The sequence below is a fragment of the Phoenix dactylifera genome, chromosome 5 (genome assembly GCF_051530095.1).
Source record: "Phoenix dactylifera cultivar Ajwa chromosome 5, Ajwa_hap1_PhDact_Kaust_v1.1, whole genome shotgun sequence".
Lineage (NCBI taxonomy): Eukaryota > Viridiplantae > Streptophyta > Magnoliopsida > Arecales > Arecaceae > Phoenix > Phoenix dactylifera.
In genome coordinates this window covers 37929483-37945923 of record NC_143194.1, presented here as the reverse complement: position 1 = coordinate 37945923, position 16441 = coordinate 37929483, and the positions used below count along the sequence as shown (strand labels likewise).

Below are 16441 nucleotides of genomic sequence, written 5' to 3'. Positions count from 1 at the left end.
CAAAATATAACATCTGTTTCCACCTTATTTCTGTAGCATCCTTATGGGTTCAGTGAGGACTGCGCAGACTTGTGTCAAATAATAATTGGATGCTCGTTTATTCATTATCAAACACATGACATCTGTTTTGAAGCAAGAATTGCTTATCTATATAGTTTTTCTGATTAAAAGGGTGGATTATCCATCTAAGAACAGGTTCTTTTGCTCAACTGGGTAAAGTTATCCCTCCTGGGCCATATTTTTCTGACTGGCATTGTCATATGAAACTTGAGTAGCTCAAGGAGATACAATGAAGTGTACAAGTCTCTTAGTAAGGCTTCAGCCCAATATATCCAAGTTATGAAGATGCACACAGAAGCAAGTGAAAACACACAAGGGTGCATATGTATAGACTCCATGTCATATAAGCATATACAGATGCAAACAACAATAAGAGAATATATCATGGTCCTCTAAGGCCTGTACTATGCAAAAGATGTTTGCTGTGCCACTTCACTAAACTTGTAGCCCAACTCAGACCCTTATTGTGTGCTATTCAGCTATCAACCAAGTATGATTGCATTTTTTTTTTCATTTTTTATTTTTTTAAAAAACCTAGAACAGTGATGGAATGCTTTCTAGGTTTAGTTTGTGGTGGAATGATTCATCATTGGTAAACGTTGAGCTGTTTATTATTTATTTATTTATTCTTTTGCGTGTGTGTGTGTGTGTTGGGGGGGGGGGGGGGGGGGTGGACAAGGGAATTGAGAGAAAAACAGAAATGAAATTATCGCAGGTATTTGCTGTTTGGCCTCTGTCTTTCTCATCTACTGTTAGTCATCTATGAAGGTGGTTTTAGATCTGATTTGTTTTTAATTTTGCATTTGCAGCTTATGACTTCTTAAACTCCAATAAGAACAACATCATGCATGCGACCTACTATTGCAATGTTGTTTGTTCCACCTGCGATTAATTTGGTGAGCACACCCTTAGAAGTGAATCAGAATCATTCAAAATTTTCTTCTTAGGTTGTATTACCGTCTTCTTTTTCATACCAATGTTTCTTATTTATATCAGAATTCTTAGAGCTTTTGAGCAGGCAGATGGGCTATGACATCCAGTTTGATTCTTGGCTAAGGCATTGTAGAGTTGCGGATTCCATTGATTCTCTTGCTGCCTGCCACCCTTCCTCCTAATTAATGGCTAACCACTAGAGCCCAAAAGGCTTAAACTTTTACGGAAGGGGTCGGGTCTTAAACACCTCTTCTCGTGTACCGCTCGGACCATGCACCTGAAGGCATAAGTTAGTGAAGAATGACTCAAGATAACAAGTCAACAAAGATTCAAGCTAACCATCCAGAAAGAGCCAAGGAAAGGAAAGACTCCAGATAACGAACTAGTGATATAAAGAAAAAACTTGTTTATTCTTGCTTGTGTGTTCTAAATGGTCATATAGCCTTCTTGAAATCCCGGCTCAGCTAATTGGTCATACGGAGTCGTGCTTTGTAAACTTTCTTTAGATATTTAGTGATCTTTTCTTCAGATTTTCAATACATGGGAGCTGCTTCACTGTATGTGCATTTCTTGTGCAAATACTCGAGCGAGGCCAAGCATGTCTCAACGCTGCAACTTAAATTGTTGGTAGCCCAAATGTTATCCTTGTTCTTGTTCTTATTATTATTATTATTATTATCATTCTTCTTCTTCTTGTTAATATTATTAGTTATTATTGTTGTCTTTATTGTTGTTGCTGATGTTGTTGTTACTATTATTATTATCACTATTACTGTTACTGCTATTATTATTATAACTATTATTATGAATATAGTATATAATAGTTTTCTAAATATATATAAAATATATTTTATATTTTTGAGTCTTGACCATAATTTTTTTTTTACTTCGCTGTAAATGGCATATTGTGTTATTAATATCGTAAAAAAGCGACTCTGCGTTGGCCACTCCACCAAGTAAACGGGCGTTTTCGTCTTATTGTCCTTCTATCCGAAGACTCTCGTCAGCCTCGTCCTCCGCCTTATATATTTTAGCAGCTACGATGCACGGAGAATGAAATCATCGAACTCTCTGTCTTCTCCTCCTCGCTCCGATGGAGGACTCGTCCTATGTGCCCGCGCGTTTCGTCACGGAAGCCGGTCCCGATGCGCTCCACAGAATGCAAAAGTCGATCGAGTCGTCCCGGGGCCCTGCGAGCTTCTTCACTCAGGCCGATGCTCTCCTCCGAAAAAATCTCATGTTCCAGGTCGGAGATCCCCGCATCTCTCTCTCCTTCTCCCTCTTCTGTTTTCTTTGATCAGTGCTTCATCATTTCTTCGTTCTTTCGTTTTTTGATTTCTGGAAAATCATTTTGATCCATGATTCGGGGTTCCTGAGCGTTTCTTGCATGGTCTAGATTATGTCACAGGTTCTTGTTGGATGCTTGTTGATGGCTCGCGCTAGTGTGAATAGAGATAAAATTCTGATAGCAGAATAACCTTTTCAGTTCGAGATTGAGATCGACATGCTTGAGTTTACGTGGGAATTTATGGCAGAATAAATATGTAAATTGCCATCAAAGAATGATCCTTTAATTCAAGACTCATTAATTTATTATGATGATATCTTTTTTAATCCCTGGCTTGGATATTTCTTTTTTTTGTTTTTTCCCTCCTTCCTTCCTTTATGAGTTTGCGTATATCTTGTTTTTCCTCCTTTATGAATTTCATGCAAGCTAGTGGTGCATACATTGAATCTTTTGCTGGCTTGAAATTTTGAAACATTTCAGATATACTGGTGTCATATCCAACCATTGTCTTGGTTCTGGCGTTGGCAACAGATTCTAATTATTTACTCAGGTTTCACCGTTTCAGGCATGCTTGTATTTTGATAATCTTTCTTACGTGATTCATATGCTTTAAATATTAGGGTCGGACATTGATTTTTCTTCGTTCTTGATACTGGTGCAGAAATTGTAAGTTCTTGTATTTGGGTTTGGATGTCACCGGTAAACTTTATTGTTTAGTTTCATGCTGAATTTGTTACAAAGATCTTATTTGCTATTCCTGATTTGCAGAAGCGTAAATCCTGCACAAATATCTGCACCATTCTTTTCCCAGTTCTTATCTGTTTGCTAGTTGGTTCTTTGCAAAGTTGGGTTAACATCCAGTTGGCTAAGTATGGGCCCAAATGTGAGTGCTCCTGTGTCGAAACTGATGGGAATGGCACATGCAAGACAGACTCCTGTTCGCAGAACATGATGCCGGACCAGCTGTCCCCATGCCCAGTCCCCAGCCCTCCAAAATGGCCGCCTTTACTACAAGTTCCTAAGCCCAAATATCGTGCTACGAGAGATGACATTATTCCATTTACTGACCTTCCAGATAAGTCATGCAAGAGGACAAAATCATGCCCTGCTACTATACTTGTAACTGGTGGCAATCAGTCTTTTGCAAAAAGTAAGTTAATTTGTCAACAAAACAATGGAATTTTACTTTATATTTTTTGAGGAGTAATTGCTGCTGAGAAACTTAATCTTTTGATAGGTCTGACAGACAATTTTTTTATAAAGAATTCTTCTTTAAATTTCTCAGAGTACCTGGGCACTTTTTTATCCAATTTCATTCTGGTGAGCTTACTTTTCGTGTATATTTAATAGTTCTTCATGTTTTCTATGTTTTTTTTTCATATAATTATTAGCTATAGCACAATATTTTAATCCTTCTAATATTTGAGAGTCTCACAGGGAACAGACTCACGACCTATGCAAACGCAATTTACTGAAGTTGCTTTCTTGCCTTTTGGATCCTTATATGTGGTTCAACCTATGTGTGCGCCGAATTCTACGCATTTAGTTCCCTTTCAGGTAGCTGGTTCTCCTCTTGAGAAAGGTAAAGGACTCTTTCTTATCAGAAAATTCGCGCCTGAGTAGCATCAGCACTGACTATTTTCTAGGTTTCAGTTTGCCAGTTTCAAGGAACTAGTTTGATAATTAAATACTTTTCTTATTATGGAGCATAACATTGCATTTCCTTTATGTGTTTGTCAATCCACCTTTCCCTAGTAATATCAGCTGCTTCTCATTTTGGCTCGTAGGCATAGACAAAGGACACATTTCATTTAAGAGCTTACAAGTCCTGATGCTCACTCAGCAAAGTTGAAATTTTATATTGCATTAGTAGTTTTGGCATTTAGCATTGAGCAATTTAGGGAAGTATGCAATAGCAATTATTTGTTGGTTTAGGTGCTGATCTCATGCTTGGTTACAACATGTATGGTTTGATGTCTGCTACAAAGCCATTATCAATTATATCAATGATTCCAACCACATGTCATATAAAAATCGAGTGCTTTGTTTATTTCGTAGTGGAAAACATTAGAATATTTATTCCCTCTTTTTTTTTTCCCTTTTCTATACGAATACTATTTTTTAGTTCATTATTTATCCACAAGGCTTCAGTCTTAAAGTATTGATTTTCCGTTTTAAAAGAGCGCATACTTTTTATCTGTATCTATCATGACTGATGAAAACATTTACTAATGTCAAGAGCATGGGTACGTCATACTCGTGCATACCTTATCGTATTGGTACCAAATTGAGACTCGGTATGGGAGGTGTACCGAGTCTTGGTATGCTGAACGAACCCCTATATTGTGCATACTAATACTGTACCAGCATGGTACTAGTACATAATCTGGTATCGAGATGGCCAACCTTGGTTGAGAGTATTACTTTGATTGATATTATGTCTTGAAACTTGAGGAGCTTGAGGAATTCAGTTGGGGTGAAGACTCTAAAGTCTTTTATGAGGGTTGATCCCAATATAAAGTTATAGAGACGAAAAAGTTTGTCATCACAGGGTGCAGGCACATATATGCAAATTGCTTCAGGAATCAAGGAATGTACTGTGACCCTACAAGGCCTGCAGTACATGACAAAATCACCTACACCACAAGAAATGAGGGTTTGATTCCCACATAGACATTCTATAGAGACATACCACATAGACATTCTATAGAGACATAAAAGCTAATAATTTCAAGGAGTGTCATATATTTGTGGACTAATGCCATTTATGTATCGACGTAGACTAATTCGTGAATGAAATAATACATTATGGTCCTAGAGAGCCTCTAATACATGATAATGTCACCTACAAAACTTGACATGAGTGAAGTTGTAACTTCATCTTCATTTTTTATTCTATTCAGCTAGCTAGTCTATACTGGTGCCTTCTAATTTTTTAATCTTTTAATCCTGGTATAGTAGTTGAATGTGTACAAGGTTTACCATTATGGCGCAACAATTCATCAGTGATAAATGATGAGTTGTTTAAGGGTTACGAAAAAGGGAATGCAGAGAAAACTACTAATGAAATTCTTGCAGGTAGCTGTCATTCAGTTTTTTTTTTTTTTTTAAAATTTATCTACTTCCGATTGGCGAATATATCTCTGACTTGTTTTTCCCATTGCAGCTTATGATTTCTTAAATTCTGATGAGAAAATCTTAAATGTGAATATCTGGTACAATTCAACCTACAAAACCTTGAACACCATTGGGGAGGAGCCTACAATGCTCCGTGTTCCACGGTCAATTAATGTGGTATGTACATGCTAAAATAATCAGGATATGTGATGTGTGCTCCCTTTCTGCTGGCACCTAGAGGAGTACCATGTGTTGGTACAATGCCATTCCATAATACCACTAAGGTACTGGTATGTGGATACCAATACTGGTACTCCAACCCTTGCTTTGCAGATTAATATGGTACATCCCGATCATTTGTATGCTAACAGGCCTCCAGCGCATACCTTCAGTTCTTGAGAGGTGGTGCCAATATGCAGTTTGAATATGTTAAAGAAATGCCCAAATTGGGAACGCGGATTATGATTGACCTATCTTCTTTAACTGGTGCACTATTCTATGTATGGGTTATGGAGCTTCTTTTTCCTGTAAGTATGATACTCCTTAAATTTGGAGACTGTGCTCTATGATTTATTCTCTATATACTCTGTTTCTCATGAATTAAGAATAATGACATAGTTGTATAGACTGTGCTCTATGATTTATTCTCGGTATACTCTGTTTTTCATGAATTAAGAATAATGACATAGTTGTATATTTTGTGGTAAACTCTTGTAAATGAAACTTTTATTGATGTTTCATTGCTTACACTTAATTCTGTGATCACATTAGTCAACCTTAATAGAATTTTTCTGCCCTTGTTTTTCCTATAAAAATGCAGATCATTTTGACATACCTAGTCTACGAGAAGCAATGGAAACTAAGAATTATGATGAAAATGCATGGACTTGGGAATGGACCTTATTGGACGATATCTTATGCTTATTTTCTTCTTTTATCATCGGTTTATACATTATGTTTTGTGATGCTTGGTTCGATTACAGGTAAGACAATTTTTAAGCAATAGACATGCATCTGAAATCATCCTCTTCTGAGGTGAATATTTCCTTCTGTTCAGATTTAAAGATCTTCCAGTTGAATGACTACAGCATACAGTTCGTGTTCTATTTCGTTTACATAAACTTGCAGATTGCACTAGCATTTGTTGTTGCAATATTCTTTTCTGATGTGAAAACTGCTTCAGGTTAGACGCACTAACTAGACGAAATTGATTACATATTTTCCTAACACTTCAGATAATTCATCCTTTCTTTATGTTGTGAATAACAAATTCACATATTATATGGAATCTGATGTTGCAGTAATAGCATATATATACGTATTCGGTTCTGGCCTGCTTGGAGAATATCTATTCCGGTATTTTATTGAAGATACTTCCTTCTCAGGTTTGAGAATTTAATCAACTTCAAAGTGCTCACTTTGAGTATCTTGACATATTGTCCCTTCAAAATTAAGTCATCCTCTTTGTTTTAGTTGCTTTATTTGTAAACAATCTTTCAACAAGTTGTAATTATTATATATATTTGTTTCTGTTGTTTAAGGAGGTTGGATTCTAGTAATGGAGATGATTCCTGCATTTTCCTTGTACCGTGGGATATACGAGTTTTCAAGTTATGCACTTCAGGCAAGTCATGTTGTTACTTCTGGCATGCAATGGAGAGATTTAGATGACAGACAAAATGGAATGAAAGATGTCTTGGTTATAATGATTGTGGAATGGCTACTATTGCTCCCAGTTGCATGTTATTTGGATCAGGTTGTCTCATTAGGAGATGGGGTTGGGCAAAGTACTCTGTTTTTTTTGCCATGCTACTGGAAGAAGCCTTCACGGTCTTTCTGCAAGCCCATTTTACAACAACAAAAATCTGAAGTTCTTGTAGATTTAGAGAAGCCTGATCTCTACCAAGAAGTAAGCTTTAGTACGATGTATTTTTTTTAAATGTTGGTTATATGCTATATATTTACATATATATACACACACATATACATGTTTACATACATATATAGATATATGTATATACATACATACATATATATGTATATATATACATATATATATATGTGTGTGTGTGTGTGTGTGTGTGTGTGTGTGTGTGTATGTATACATACATACATACACATATATATGTGTGTGTGTGTGTATAAAACAACAGCAGAAGTTATCTCCTACATTCGATCCTTTGGACTCATAGCTCTTGCAAAACTACAGATCAGATTTTATATAAGATAAGTTCTTATAACTAGCTATTGATCATTATCTAATGCCCGAGACAAAGATATAGATGTTTGGTGGGCCTCTGAACTTGTTGCTACGAATTTACACTTATCAAGTTATCACAGCCTGTTGCACTCTGGCATGTAAGGTTTCTGCAAGGGGCTGCCCTAGTGCTCCCAGGAAACTTTTACAAAAGGGGTTTTTACATGAATTGAACCCAAAACTGTTTCAATTTATTCAATTAATTATGGAGGAGCAAGAAATATACAACACAAAATTTTCTTAAGATAAATTTCAAAATAATTTCAATCGGTTCAGATATATGTTTTCTATAACTTGGGCCAGCTGCTTATATGGATTGTCTTGCCATAAATTTGTGAAGAGATGCATCTTTCTCCTTTTGATTTCTTTTGCAATTATCTTCAACTTCTAAAAAACTCTAGGCTGTTCTTAGTTAGTTTGGTCCCATTTATTCTCTCTATACAGTGCTTGGAAATTATGGTATTCAATCATAGATGCCAATTTTCTTTTGATTTAATCAATTTCAGAGACAGGTGGTTGAACAACTTCTACAAGAACCTAGTACTAGTCATGCAATCATATGTGATAATCTCAAAAAGGTCTATCCAGGAAGGGATGGAAACCCAGAGAAGCTTGCAGTTCAGGGATTATCTCTTGCCTTGCCTCGAGGAGGGTGTTTTGGCATGCTTGGTCCTAACGGTGCTGGAAAAACTTCTCTAATCAACATGGTAAGTAAGTTCACTCCCTGATAGTCTTAGCGAATTTGAGCAAGATGATCAAAATCTAGAAAGGTTTTCCTTATAAGGGAGCCCATTACATGGGTTTTAGATTTTAATTACATCAAAAGATCATGCCATGTTTTTGTGTTTCTTCAGATAAGTTGTGAATTTAGGAGATTGTCAGCCCCCCTCCCCCACCAAAAGATAAAAAAAAAAACCCAAAATTCCCCTCCATTTACTATTATTGTTAAGACTATCTTATTATCTTAGACAAATGATGCGTAAGCATTTGTCTGCACCTTGTTTGTTTCCCATTTCTTCTAAATTTATGAGGATTTAGTATTATGATGCAAAAAATGAAACCAATGCCTTTAGATGGTATGAAGGATAGTTAATCTATTTACAGATGATTGGGTTTATAAAGCCAACTTCCGGCACGGCATATGTTCATGGAATGGACATACAAACTGATATGGAAAAAATATACACAGGATTGGGTGTATGCCCACAGCATGAGTAAGATTTTTTTTTCTCCCTTATTCTCCTGATCAACAAAGTTCAGTTGATGAATTATACAACATAGATTGATGGAACCTCTGGTAAGATTCAATTATTTTCATCACGAATACCTTTTCTTTTTTTGTTTTTTGAACACTGCACTACAGCTTGTTATGGGAAACACTGACTGGCAGAGAGCACCTGTTATTTTATGGTCGACTAAAGAATCTAAAGGGTGCTGCATTGTCTCAGGTATTATCCAAATATTTTGCGTATTGCTCCACTTCCTTTTCTTCTGCACCTTTACTTCGGCAAGTAATTTACATGTGCAACTTTTCACTTAAGAAAATTCTTTTAGCTGCTGCAGAATATACAGTTATTGCCAATGTGCCTCCTTTCACTTCATTCGTCAAGAACTTAAGAACTGTACAAAGTCCATATATTTTACGTATTTATTTTTTGTATTCAACAGATCTGATCTGCTGCAACCATGATAAGTTAATTTAGCCTATATGCCTCATGCATTGCAATGTTGTGTTTGAATGAACACTTTCTTGTGAAGTTGTGATGTGATAGAGATGGTAGAAAGGAGGTTTAGAAGCCTACATTACTAATTGTGATAAAAAGAAGTACATAGGTTGTGTTGAGGGTAATACCGCCTTGATGTGAGCTATGCTGCAGAAGAATTCAGAAAGCCAACCTGGAAAAACAAGAGAAAAAGAATAGTTTTTGATGATGCGGTCAATGTGGTGGGTGTTTACCACACCATTCTGACCGAACAAACTTAAGGAGCATAAAGGTTTGGCCACTTTTTGTTAAAAAAGAAAAGAAATATTTTCAGAATTAGGTCGATGTCATGTCATTCTTAAGATTAAAACCCGAACAAATGTAACACAATTTTAACTGGTTTGCTGATTGAAGCATTGTTGATTTAGAAGATCATGGCTTGCATGAAGCTTAGTTTTTTGTTGTTTTCAGCATACAACAATGTAGTCCAAATTCTTTAACTACTCAGATCCCACCCCCCACCCCCCCCCCCCCAAAAAAAAAGTTCTCCAAATAATAGGAAAATTCTTGAACTAACCACAGCTTTCTTATTTGACTGAATATTTCTTAGAATAATTCTCAGGAAAACCAAATGGTTAAAAATTTCTTGTACACACTATGAACTTTTCCTTTTTCTTTTTCATTTTCTTTGGTCGAATGATTCTCCAAATTATTTCCTGCTAATTAGACTACTCAAGAAATATTCAATTATTGATAGCATTTTTTTTTCTGGCTAGCAATTGATGACATTTTCATGCATAAATCAGGAAGCTCATGGATAGCAAGTTTATGATGTTATTGCTGTTGTTGTTTGTGGTAGTGTTTTCAGCAAGTAAACATATAAATATATCAATGTTTTATTTTTTTAATATTTAGTTTTTTACATTTAAATTTTTTCCAATCTTTTGGTGAGTCTTCACTTATTCCTTTATTCTGAATTTTCATCATATGGAACTATTCCTGAATTCTGAACTTGTGACCATGATTATCAGAGGAAATACCAAATTGCGACTCTTTCTTGATGTTTTTCTTTGACACATCCAAGATAGGACCACTTCAGTATCGCAAAGTCCCAGTATCTCATATGAAATTGCTATTATTATTATTAACAATAAAAATTAGATTGCACCAAGTACTTCTAAATTAATGAACCTGATGTGTTTCTATCTGTAGAGTAATATTCCTTGCTACAAACTAGATTCATGACACATCTCCCTCCCATGCCCCCTACCTCTTGAATTTTTAAATCATGATAAAACACCTCCACCACCCCATGGTTGCCACAATGAAAGGGTCCGCTTAGGTCATGGTCTGCTACAAAAATAGATCCACTCTAGTCTCTGCAAATTTTCAACTAGCTAATTCATTAATAAAAATTCATGCCTCTGGTACTAAATTAACCTTATCAGAATTACTAAATCACCAAAAACCCGTACTCTGTTAATTTCCGAACTTCAGCTGCAGCATTTAAAGAGTACTGTTGGATGTCAATGGTTGGGCCAAATTTATCGGTTGTCTTGGTGTTAGCCCTAGCATGATCTTAAACAGAGACTATGCCATAGAGCACTGATGGTGTTGTTGTAAGCATCCTCGGCTTGGGAAAGAATGGTGTCCTTTGTAGCTGAGCTCCCTACAACAAGACTTTGTTAACAGGTTCCCAAACTTTTATCTACAACTTCAGCCTGCCCATTGGTTTGGAGATGGAAGGCACTAGAAAATCAAAGCTTAGCGCCTATCTTGGCCCACGGTGTCTTCCAAAAGTGGTTGGTGAACTTGACATCACGATCGAACAATATCATCTTTGGAAACCATGCAAAATGAGCTACCTCTTTGAAGAAAAAAATTTTCAACATGGAAAGCATCAGTAGCCTTGCTCTTGGAATTTCTTTGGCAGTATCTAATTTTCTTGGCAATTGCATTCCTTATTTTGCAGGCAGTTGAAGAATCTTTGAAGACCGTGAACCTATTCCATGGTGGTATTGGTGATAAGCCAGCTGGAACATATAGTGGTGGCATGAAGAGGCGGCTTAGCGTTGCTATTTCATTGATTGGTGATCCTAAAGTATGTATTTTTTGGCATAAGCATTCATGTGCTATCAAATTTTATCAGCTTATAACGAATGGCCCACTGATAATATGCCCCTGGAATTCTTGTTAGGTCGTCTATATGGATGAGCCAGGTAGTGGGTTAGATCCAGCATCAAGAAAAATCTTATGGGATGCTGTAAAACGTGCAAAGCAGGATCGGGCTATTATTCTTACTAGTACAAATTGTGTTACCTTAGTTCTGAATTTAATTTTTCACCTCATCACATGCCCTTTTTTTTGGTCAGGAGAGAGTGAAGTTTGTTAGTCTGTACAATTGTTTTACAATAATTGGAAAAATACATTGAATTTATTGGCTGATACAATGATAAAATATGTATTTAGTGCTCTCTCTGTGTGCTTGATTTCATTGGTTAAGCTGTCTACTTGTCTGTTGCAGCACATTCAATGGAAGAAGCAGAGGCCTTATGCGACCGGATGGGAATTTTCGTAGATGGAAGTCTGCAGTGCATAGGGAGTGCAAAAGAGGTTAGTGGCAATCTTGATATCTTGACAATTTGAAGATACTCTAAGTTCAGAAGTTTCCTTTTGGCGTGTGGCTAGTATTTGAATAATGAATATCCGATAAGAAATTTATGATAACTTGATCATACGTAGATCTAACAATTGATTTAAGAATAATAATAATAAAAAAGATGCATGGATTGCTTACAAAAATGATGTTTTTGACAGCTGAAAGCAAGATTTGGAGGATCTTATGTCTTGACGATAACAACATCATCAAGCGAAGAGGAAGAGATAGAACGTTTAGTTCTGCAACTCTCACCTAGAGCTAACAAGATATATCATCTGTCAGGAACCCAAAAGTTTGAATTGCCAAGGCAGGATGTCAGAATTGCCGATGTTTTTCAAGTAGTGAAGGAAGCAAAGAAAAAGTTTCCTGTATTTGCATGGGGATTGGCTGACACCACCCTGGAGTATGTCTTCATTAAAGTTGCTAAGGGAGCACAGGCATTTAACGAGCTTTCCTGATCGAAGAACAACAACTCATTTAAGACATTTTGATCTTATCTTTATTGTTTTCCTGGTCATGGATAGCTTCTTTCTGATAATCTCTTGGAGAATCTAATATGCTAGTCCAAAAGAAGACATGTTAATTTAATAAAAAAAAGTCAAGGTTAACTTAGGCCCCGTTTGGCAGAGTTTTTGGTAGACCAAAAAATACTTTCTGATTCTCCAAAAGTACTATTGGATGGAATAGGGGTGTTTATAGCTTTGCAAGAAAGCTAAAACAGCTTTTTAGAAAAAACTCCAAAATAGAGATTATTCAGAAAACACTTTTAGCATACGTTGGAAAGCTGTTTTGATTTATAAATTTTTTTGGACCAAAATAACTAAAAAATATAATATTTTGTATCTTTATTATTATATTATACTATAAATATAATATTATATCATAATATATTGATATGTTATGTTTATAATATCAAACTATATTATATTATTATGCTATAATATATAATAATATTATTATATTATATTATAGTAATATTATACTATATTATATATTTATGTATTAATACATATTAAATTTTATTATTTTCTATTGCATAATATGATGCAATATTCTTTATATTCATTTTGTCATACCAAAAATATTTTTACAGTTTATTTATCGAACGCATATTAAAGTTCCACGCCACTTTAAAAATATAGTTACCAAACAGCAAATAACTTTTTATAAATATTTTACTTTAAAAAAATTTATTTTTGAAAACTCGGCTGCCAACAGCTCTCTCAAATAGAGCTGGGAGGCTGAGCTTAAATTTATACATTTAATCCTTGTCTCTTACATAAATGAGGATGAAGCGTATCTGAATCTGAAAGGGAATTTTACGGTTTAACACATCACGTGGAATGATATATATATATATATATCTCCTTAGATTTCTCTATCACGTGCACACGCACGTGTTTGGATAGGTTCTTTTGGGGCTTCCGAGACGGCTAGGATCCGGGATTAGAGATGTTGCGCGTACCGGAGGTGGCCCTGAGCTCCGGCGGCTCCCGGCCCATCCCCATGGTGGGCATGGGCACCGCGGGGCGCCCCGTCGTGCCGGAGAACGTAACGCTCGCCGTCCTCCAAGCCATCGAGCTTGGCTACCGCCACTTCGATACCTCTTCCCTCTACCAAACGGAGCGGCCCCTCGGCAAGGCCATTGCCGGAGCCTTGCGGCGGGGCCTCGTCAAGTCCCGGAGCGAGCTCTTCGTCACCTCCAAGCTATGGTGCAGCGATTCCCACCGTGACCTCGTCCTCCCGGCCCTCCACAGGAGCCTCCGGTACTCATTGGAAAGAAAACACCCTCTTCTACTCTTCTCTCTCCTCCCGAGGAACGCACTCTTTTTTCTTTCGTTTTTGAGAAGGACGTCAATTTTAGCAATTTCGAACTCTCCAAATATCAATATATTTCCAGAATTATTTTTTTCTTAGGAATATTTCCAGAATTATGGGAAGCAACATAGAAGCTGATCAAATAAGGTAACTGTGTAATTGTATATGTAGCGTTCTTTTTCATAACCATAATTCGATAAGATCAACATATATTTTAAAGCAACCTTGAAGTAATGCCATGAAACTACGGTGAAAATTATACAGAATGGTCATCAATTCTCTTCACTCGATTTTCCGGTTGTAGTGGCGTTTCATTTGAGTTTGATATGATAAATTCTCGCATAAAACCGAAGAAAAACAAAATATGTACAACCTCTTTGATTTATTAAGAAGCAAACGATGATAAGATTTGATTATTTTCACCAGCAGACTCCACAAGAAAAAAAAAATGTAAAAAGAGAAACAAACTAAGGAAACCATCCAAATCAAGAGAACATCGCAGGGCTATGAGTATTGAAGTGAAAAAATCAAATTGTTGCCTGCTCCTTAATTTGCTATTTCATTCATTATATAACTTTATTGCAAATAATGGTGGGAGTGCTACCAATCATTTTGTTGAGGTGATGGAATATTTATCCAGTAAAACAGTTGGGGAAACACCTTTCAAAGTTCAGATGAACCTTTCTTTCTGACAAAAGATGAGTGCAACCACCATGCTGTAAGCCTGTTTTGCTATTTCTTCTTGTACATGTGTACTCCCTTGACATTGTTGTTTGTGGTGCAGAAATCTCCAGTTGGATTACCTTGATCTCTATCTAATTCATTGGCCTATGAGCTTAAAGCCTGGGGCTTGCAGTTTTCCCATAAATAAGGAAGATATTCTTCCCTTGGACTTGATGTCTGTTTGGCAAGCCATGGAGGAGTGCCAAAAGCTTGGCTTGGCAAAGTCAATTGGTGTCAGCAATTTCTCACGAAAGAAATTAGAAGAGTTGCTCGCATTTGCAAAAATGCCTCCAGCTGTCAACCAGGTTTCTTGGTTGTTATTTTATGGTGTTTGAGATTTTTGTGTGTGTGTGTGTGTGTGTGTGTGTGTGTAGAAGATGTAAAATATAATTAATTTTGTAGGTTGAGATGAATCCGCTTTGGCAGCAGAAGAAATTGAGGGAGTTCTGCAAGGAGAAGGGCATACATATAACTGCTTGCTCTCCCATAGGAGGCCAAGATAGACCAGGGAGCAGGAATCTGGTGATGGAGTCTAAAGTTCTCCAAGAGATTGCTAAGACTAGGGGAAAGACTGTGCCTCAGGTAGCAATCAAATCCTCATCTTCCTTAGCTTTGACTTGCAGCTTATGAATTACCATTCTTCAGACTCAAATCAACTCATTGGCTTTGACAACCTTTTCTTATAATTTGGAAAAAAAAAAACTGCTGTAATTTCTTGAGATGTTCTGTTTTAGACATGCATGGTAGTGAGCCTCAAATTTTGCTTCCTAGAAGTCATCTATTTTCAGCAGCCCAGCCTATATGTCATATTGCATACTATATCAAATATTTCTCAATTTCAAGCCTTTTCCCATAAAATATGGCCTCCATATAGAGCAAAACCAAGTTGAGAAGGCTAATTTAGGCTAGAGGGGGTGTACCAGGAGACATGTACAACTATATTTACTAGGCGGATAGGGAGATTTATCTTATCTGTTAGTATTTAAGATCGAGCAATCAAGAAGCTATCCTTCCAAATCCCCCTCGACTTGCAAAGAGTCTAATGAGGTGATAAAATGATGACTTTTGATATAGCATGCCATGTTTCTCTTTTATATATGGGGAGTCATGTTCATCTTAAAAACACAAATAAGCCAAGGAGCTAAGTGAAACACTTCCACAAACTTCAAGTTGATTTTTTTTGATCGTTCTGTACTCTAGCTTGATTTAGATCTCTCTTCAGGTTTCCTTGAGATGGGTATATGAACAAGGGGCGAGCTTGGCAGTGAAAAGCTTTAACAAGGAAAGGCTCGCGGAGAATATCAGCATTTTTGATTGGGAATTAAGTGATGAAGAACATCAGGAAATTAGTCAAATTTCGCAATGTAAGAAGTATTCAGTGCAGTCTTTACTCTCCCATGATGGGTCTGGTAAGCTGCTTGGCCTTTCAGATTTTGACGTCCTTGACGAGTAATAAACCGAATGTATTGTATGATTCGAGAAAAATTATCGTTACGTCCGAAAAAAGATAAATTATTCTATCTATTAATGCTTTGTATTTTATATTTTTCTCCATGGCCGGTTATATATTTTTAGCTCTTGGTTTATACAACCCTAAATTATACTCCTTTGTCGTCTTTGTGCGGTTACTATGTGGATCAAACAAGTTCCTTGTTTTACTCACTGTTTCTTTTCCATCCTCTTCTCTTTTCTTTTTTATTGCATCAGTTATAGTTAAAAAAAACCTAGTTGCACAGTTGGGGCCGAAACTGAGATCATCCACAAAATGGCATTTCCTGTAATGTGCGTGCCACGCCCCAAACCCGCAACTTGGGTCAATTGCGTGACACGGCCGTATGAGAAAATAAATCCATCTAAATAAATCCATAATAATTAAATTGGAC

General features: G+C 36.5%; 2 protein-coding genes across 6 annotated transcripts; both read left to right on the top strand.

Moving 5' to 3' along the window:
- Window positions 1-1862: 1862 nt before the first annotated feature.
- Window positions 1863-12643, top strand: LOC103709774 (ABC transporter A family member 7-like). 4 transcript variants are annotated; one of them, XM_088722745.2, is made up of 18 exons: window positions 1863-2239; window positions 3050-3431; window positions 3519-3601; window positions 3719-3863; window positions 5240-5359; window positions 5448-5575; window positions 5770-5925; window positions 6219-6381; window positions 6456-6581; window positions 6700-6783; window positions 6940-7307; window positions 8162-8362; window positions 8760-8869; window positions 9019-9103; window positions 11331-11459; window positions 11556-11577; window positions 11883-11971; window positions 12176-12643. In XM_088722745.2, the coding sequence occupies exons 1-18, from the start codon at window positions 2087-2089 to the stop codon at window positions 12473-12475; spliced, it is 2844 nt and encodes a 947-aa protein (XP_088578871.2). In that variant the 5' UTR covers window positions 1863-2086; the 3' UTR covers window positions 12476-12643. The 4 variants fall into 4 exon arrangements, with proteins under 4 accessions (XP_088578871.2, XP_088578870.2, XP_088578872.2 ...); XM_088722744.2 differs by having other exon boundaries at window positions 1898-2239; window positions 3567-3601; window positions 11556-11661; XM_008795274.6 differs by having other exon boundaries at window positions 1902-2239; window positions 11556-11661.
- Window positions 12644-13426: 783 nt separating this feature from the next.
- On the top strand, window positions 13427-16110 carry LOC103700145 (non-functional NADPH-dependent codeinone reductase 2-like). 2 transcript variants are annotated; one of them, XM_088722747.2, is made up of 4 exons: window positions 13427-13783; window positions 14620-14863; window positions 14961-15140; window positions 15769-16110. In XM_088722747.2, exons 1-4 carry the CDS (start codon window positions 13470-13472, stop codon window positions 16009-16011), a joined length of 981 nt encoding a protein of 326 aa, XP_088578873.2. In that variant the 5' UTR covers window positions 13427-13469; the 3' UTR covers window positions 16012-16110. The 2 variants fall into 2 exon arrangements, with proteins under 2 accessions (XP_088578873.2, XP_038985166.3); XM_039129238.3 differs by having other exon boundaries at window positions 13438-13783; window positions 15781-16110.
- The last annotated feature ends 331 nt before the right edge of the window (window positions 16111-16441 follow it).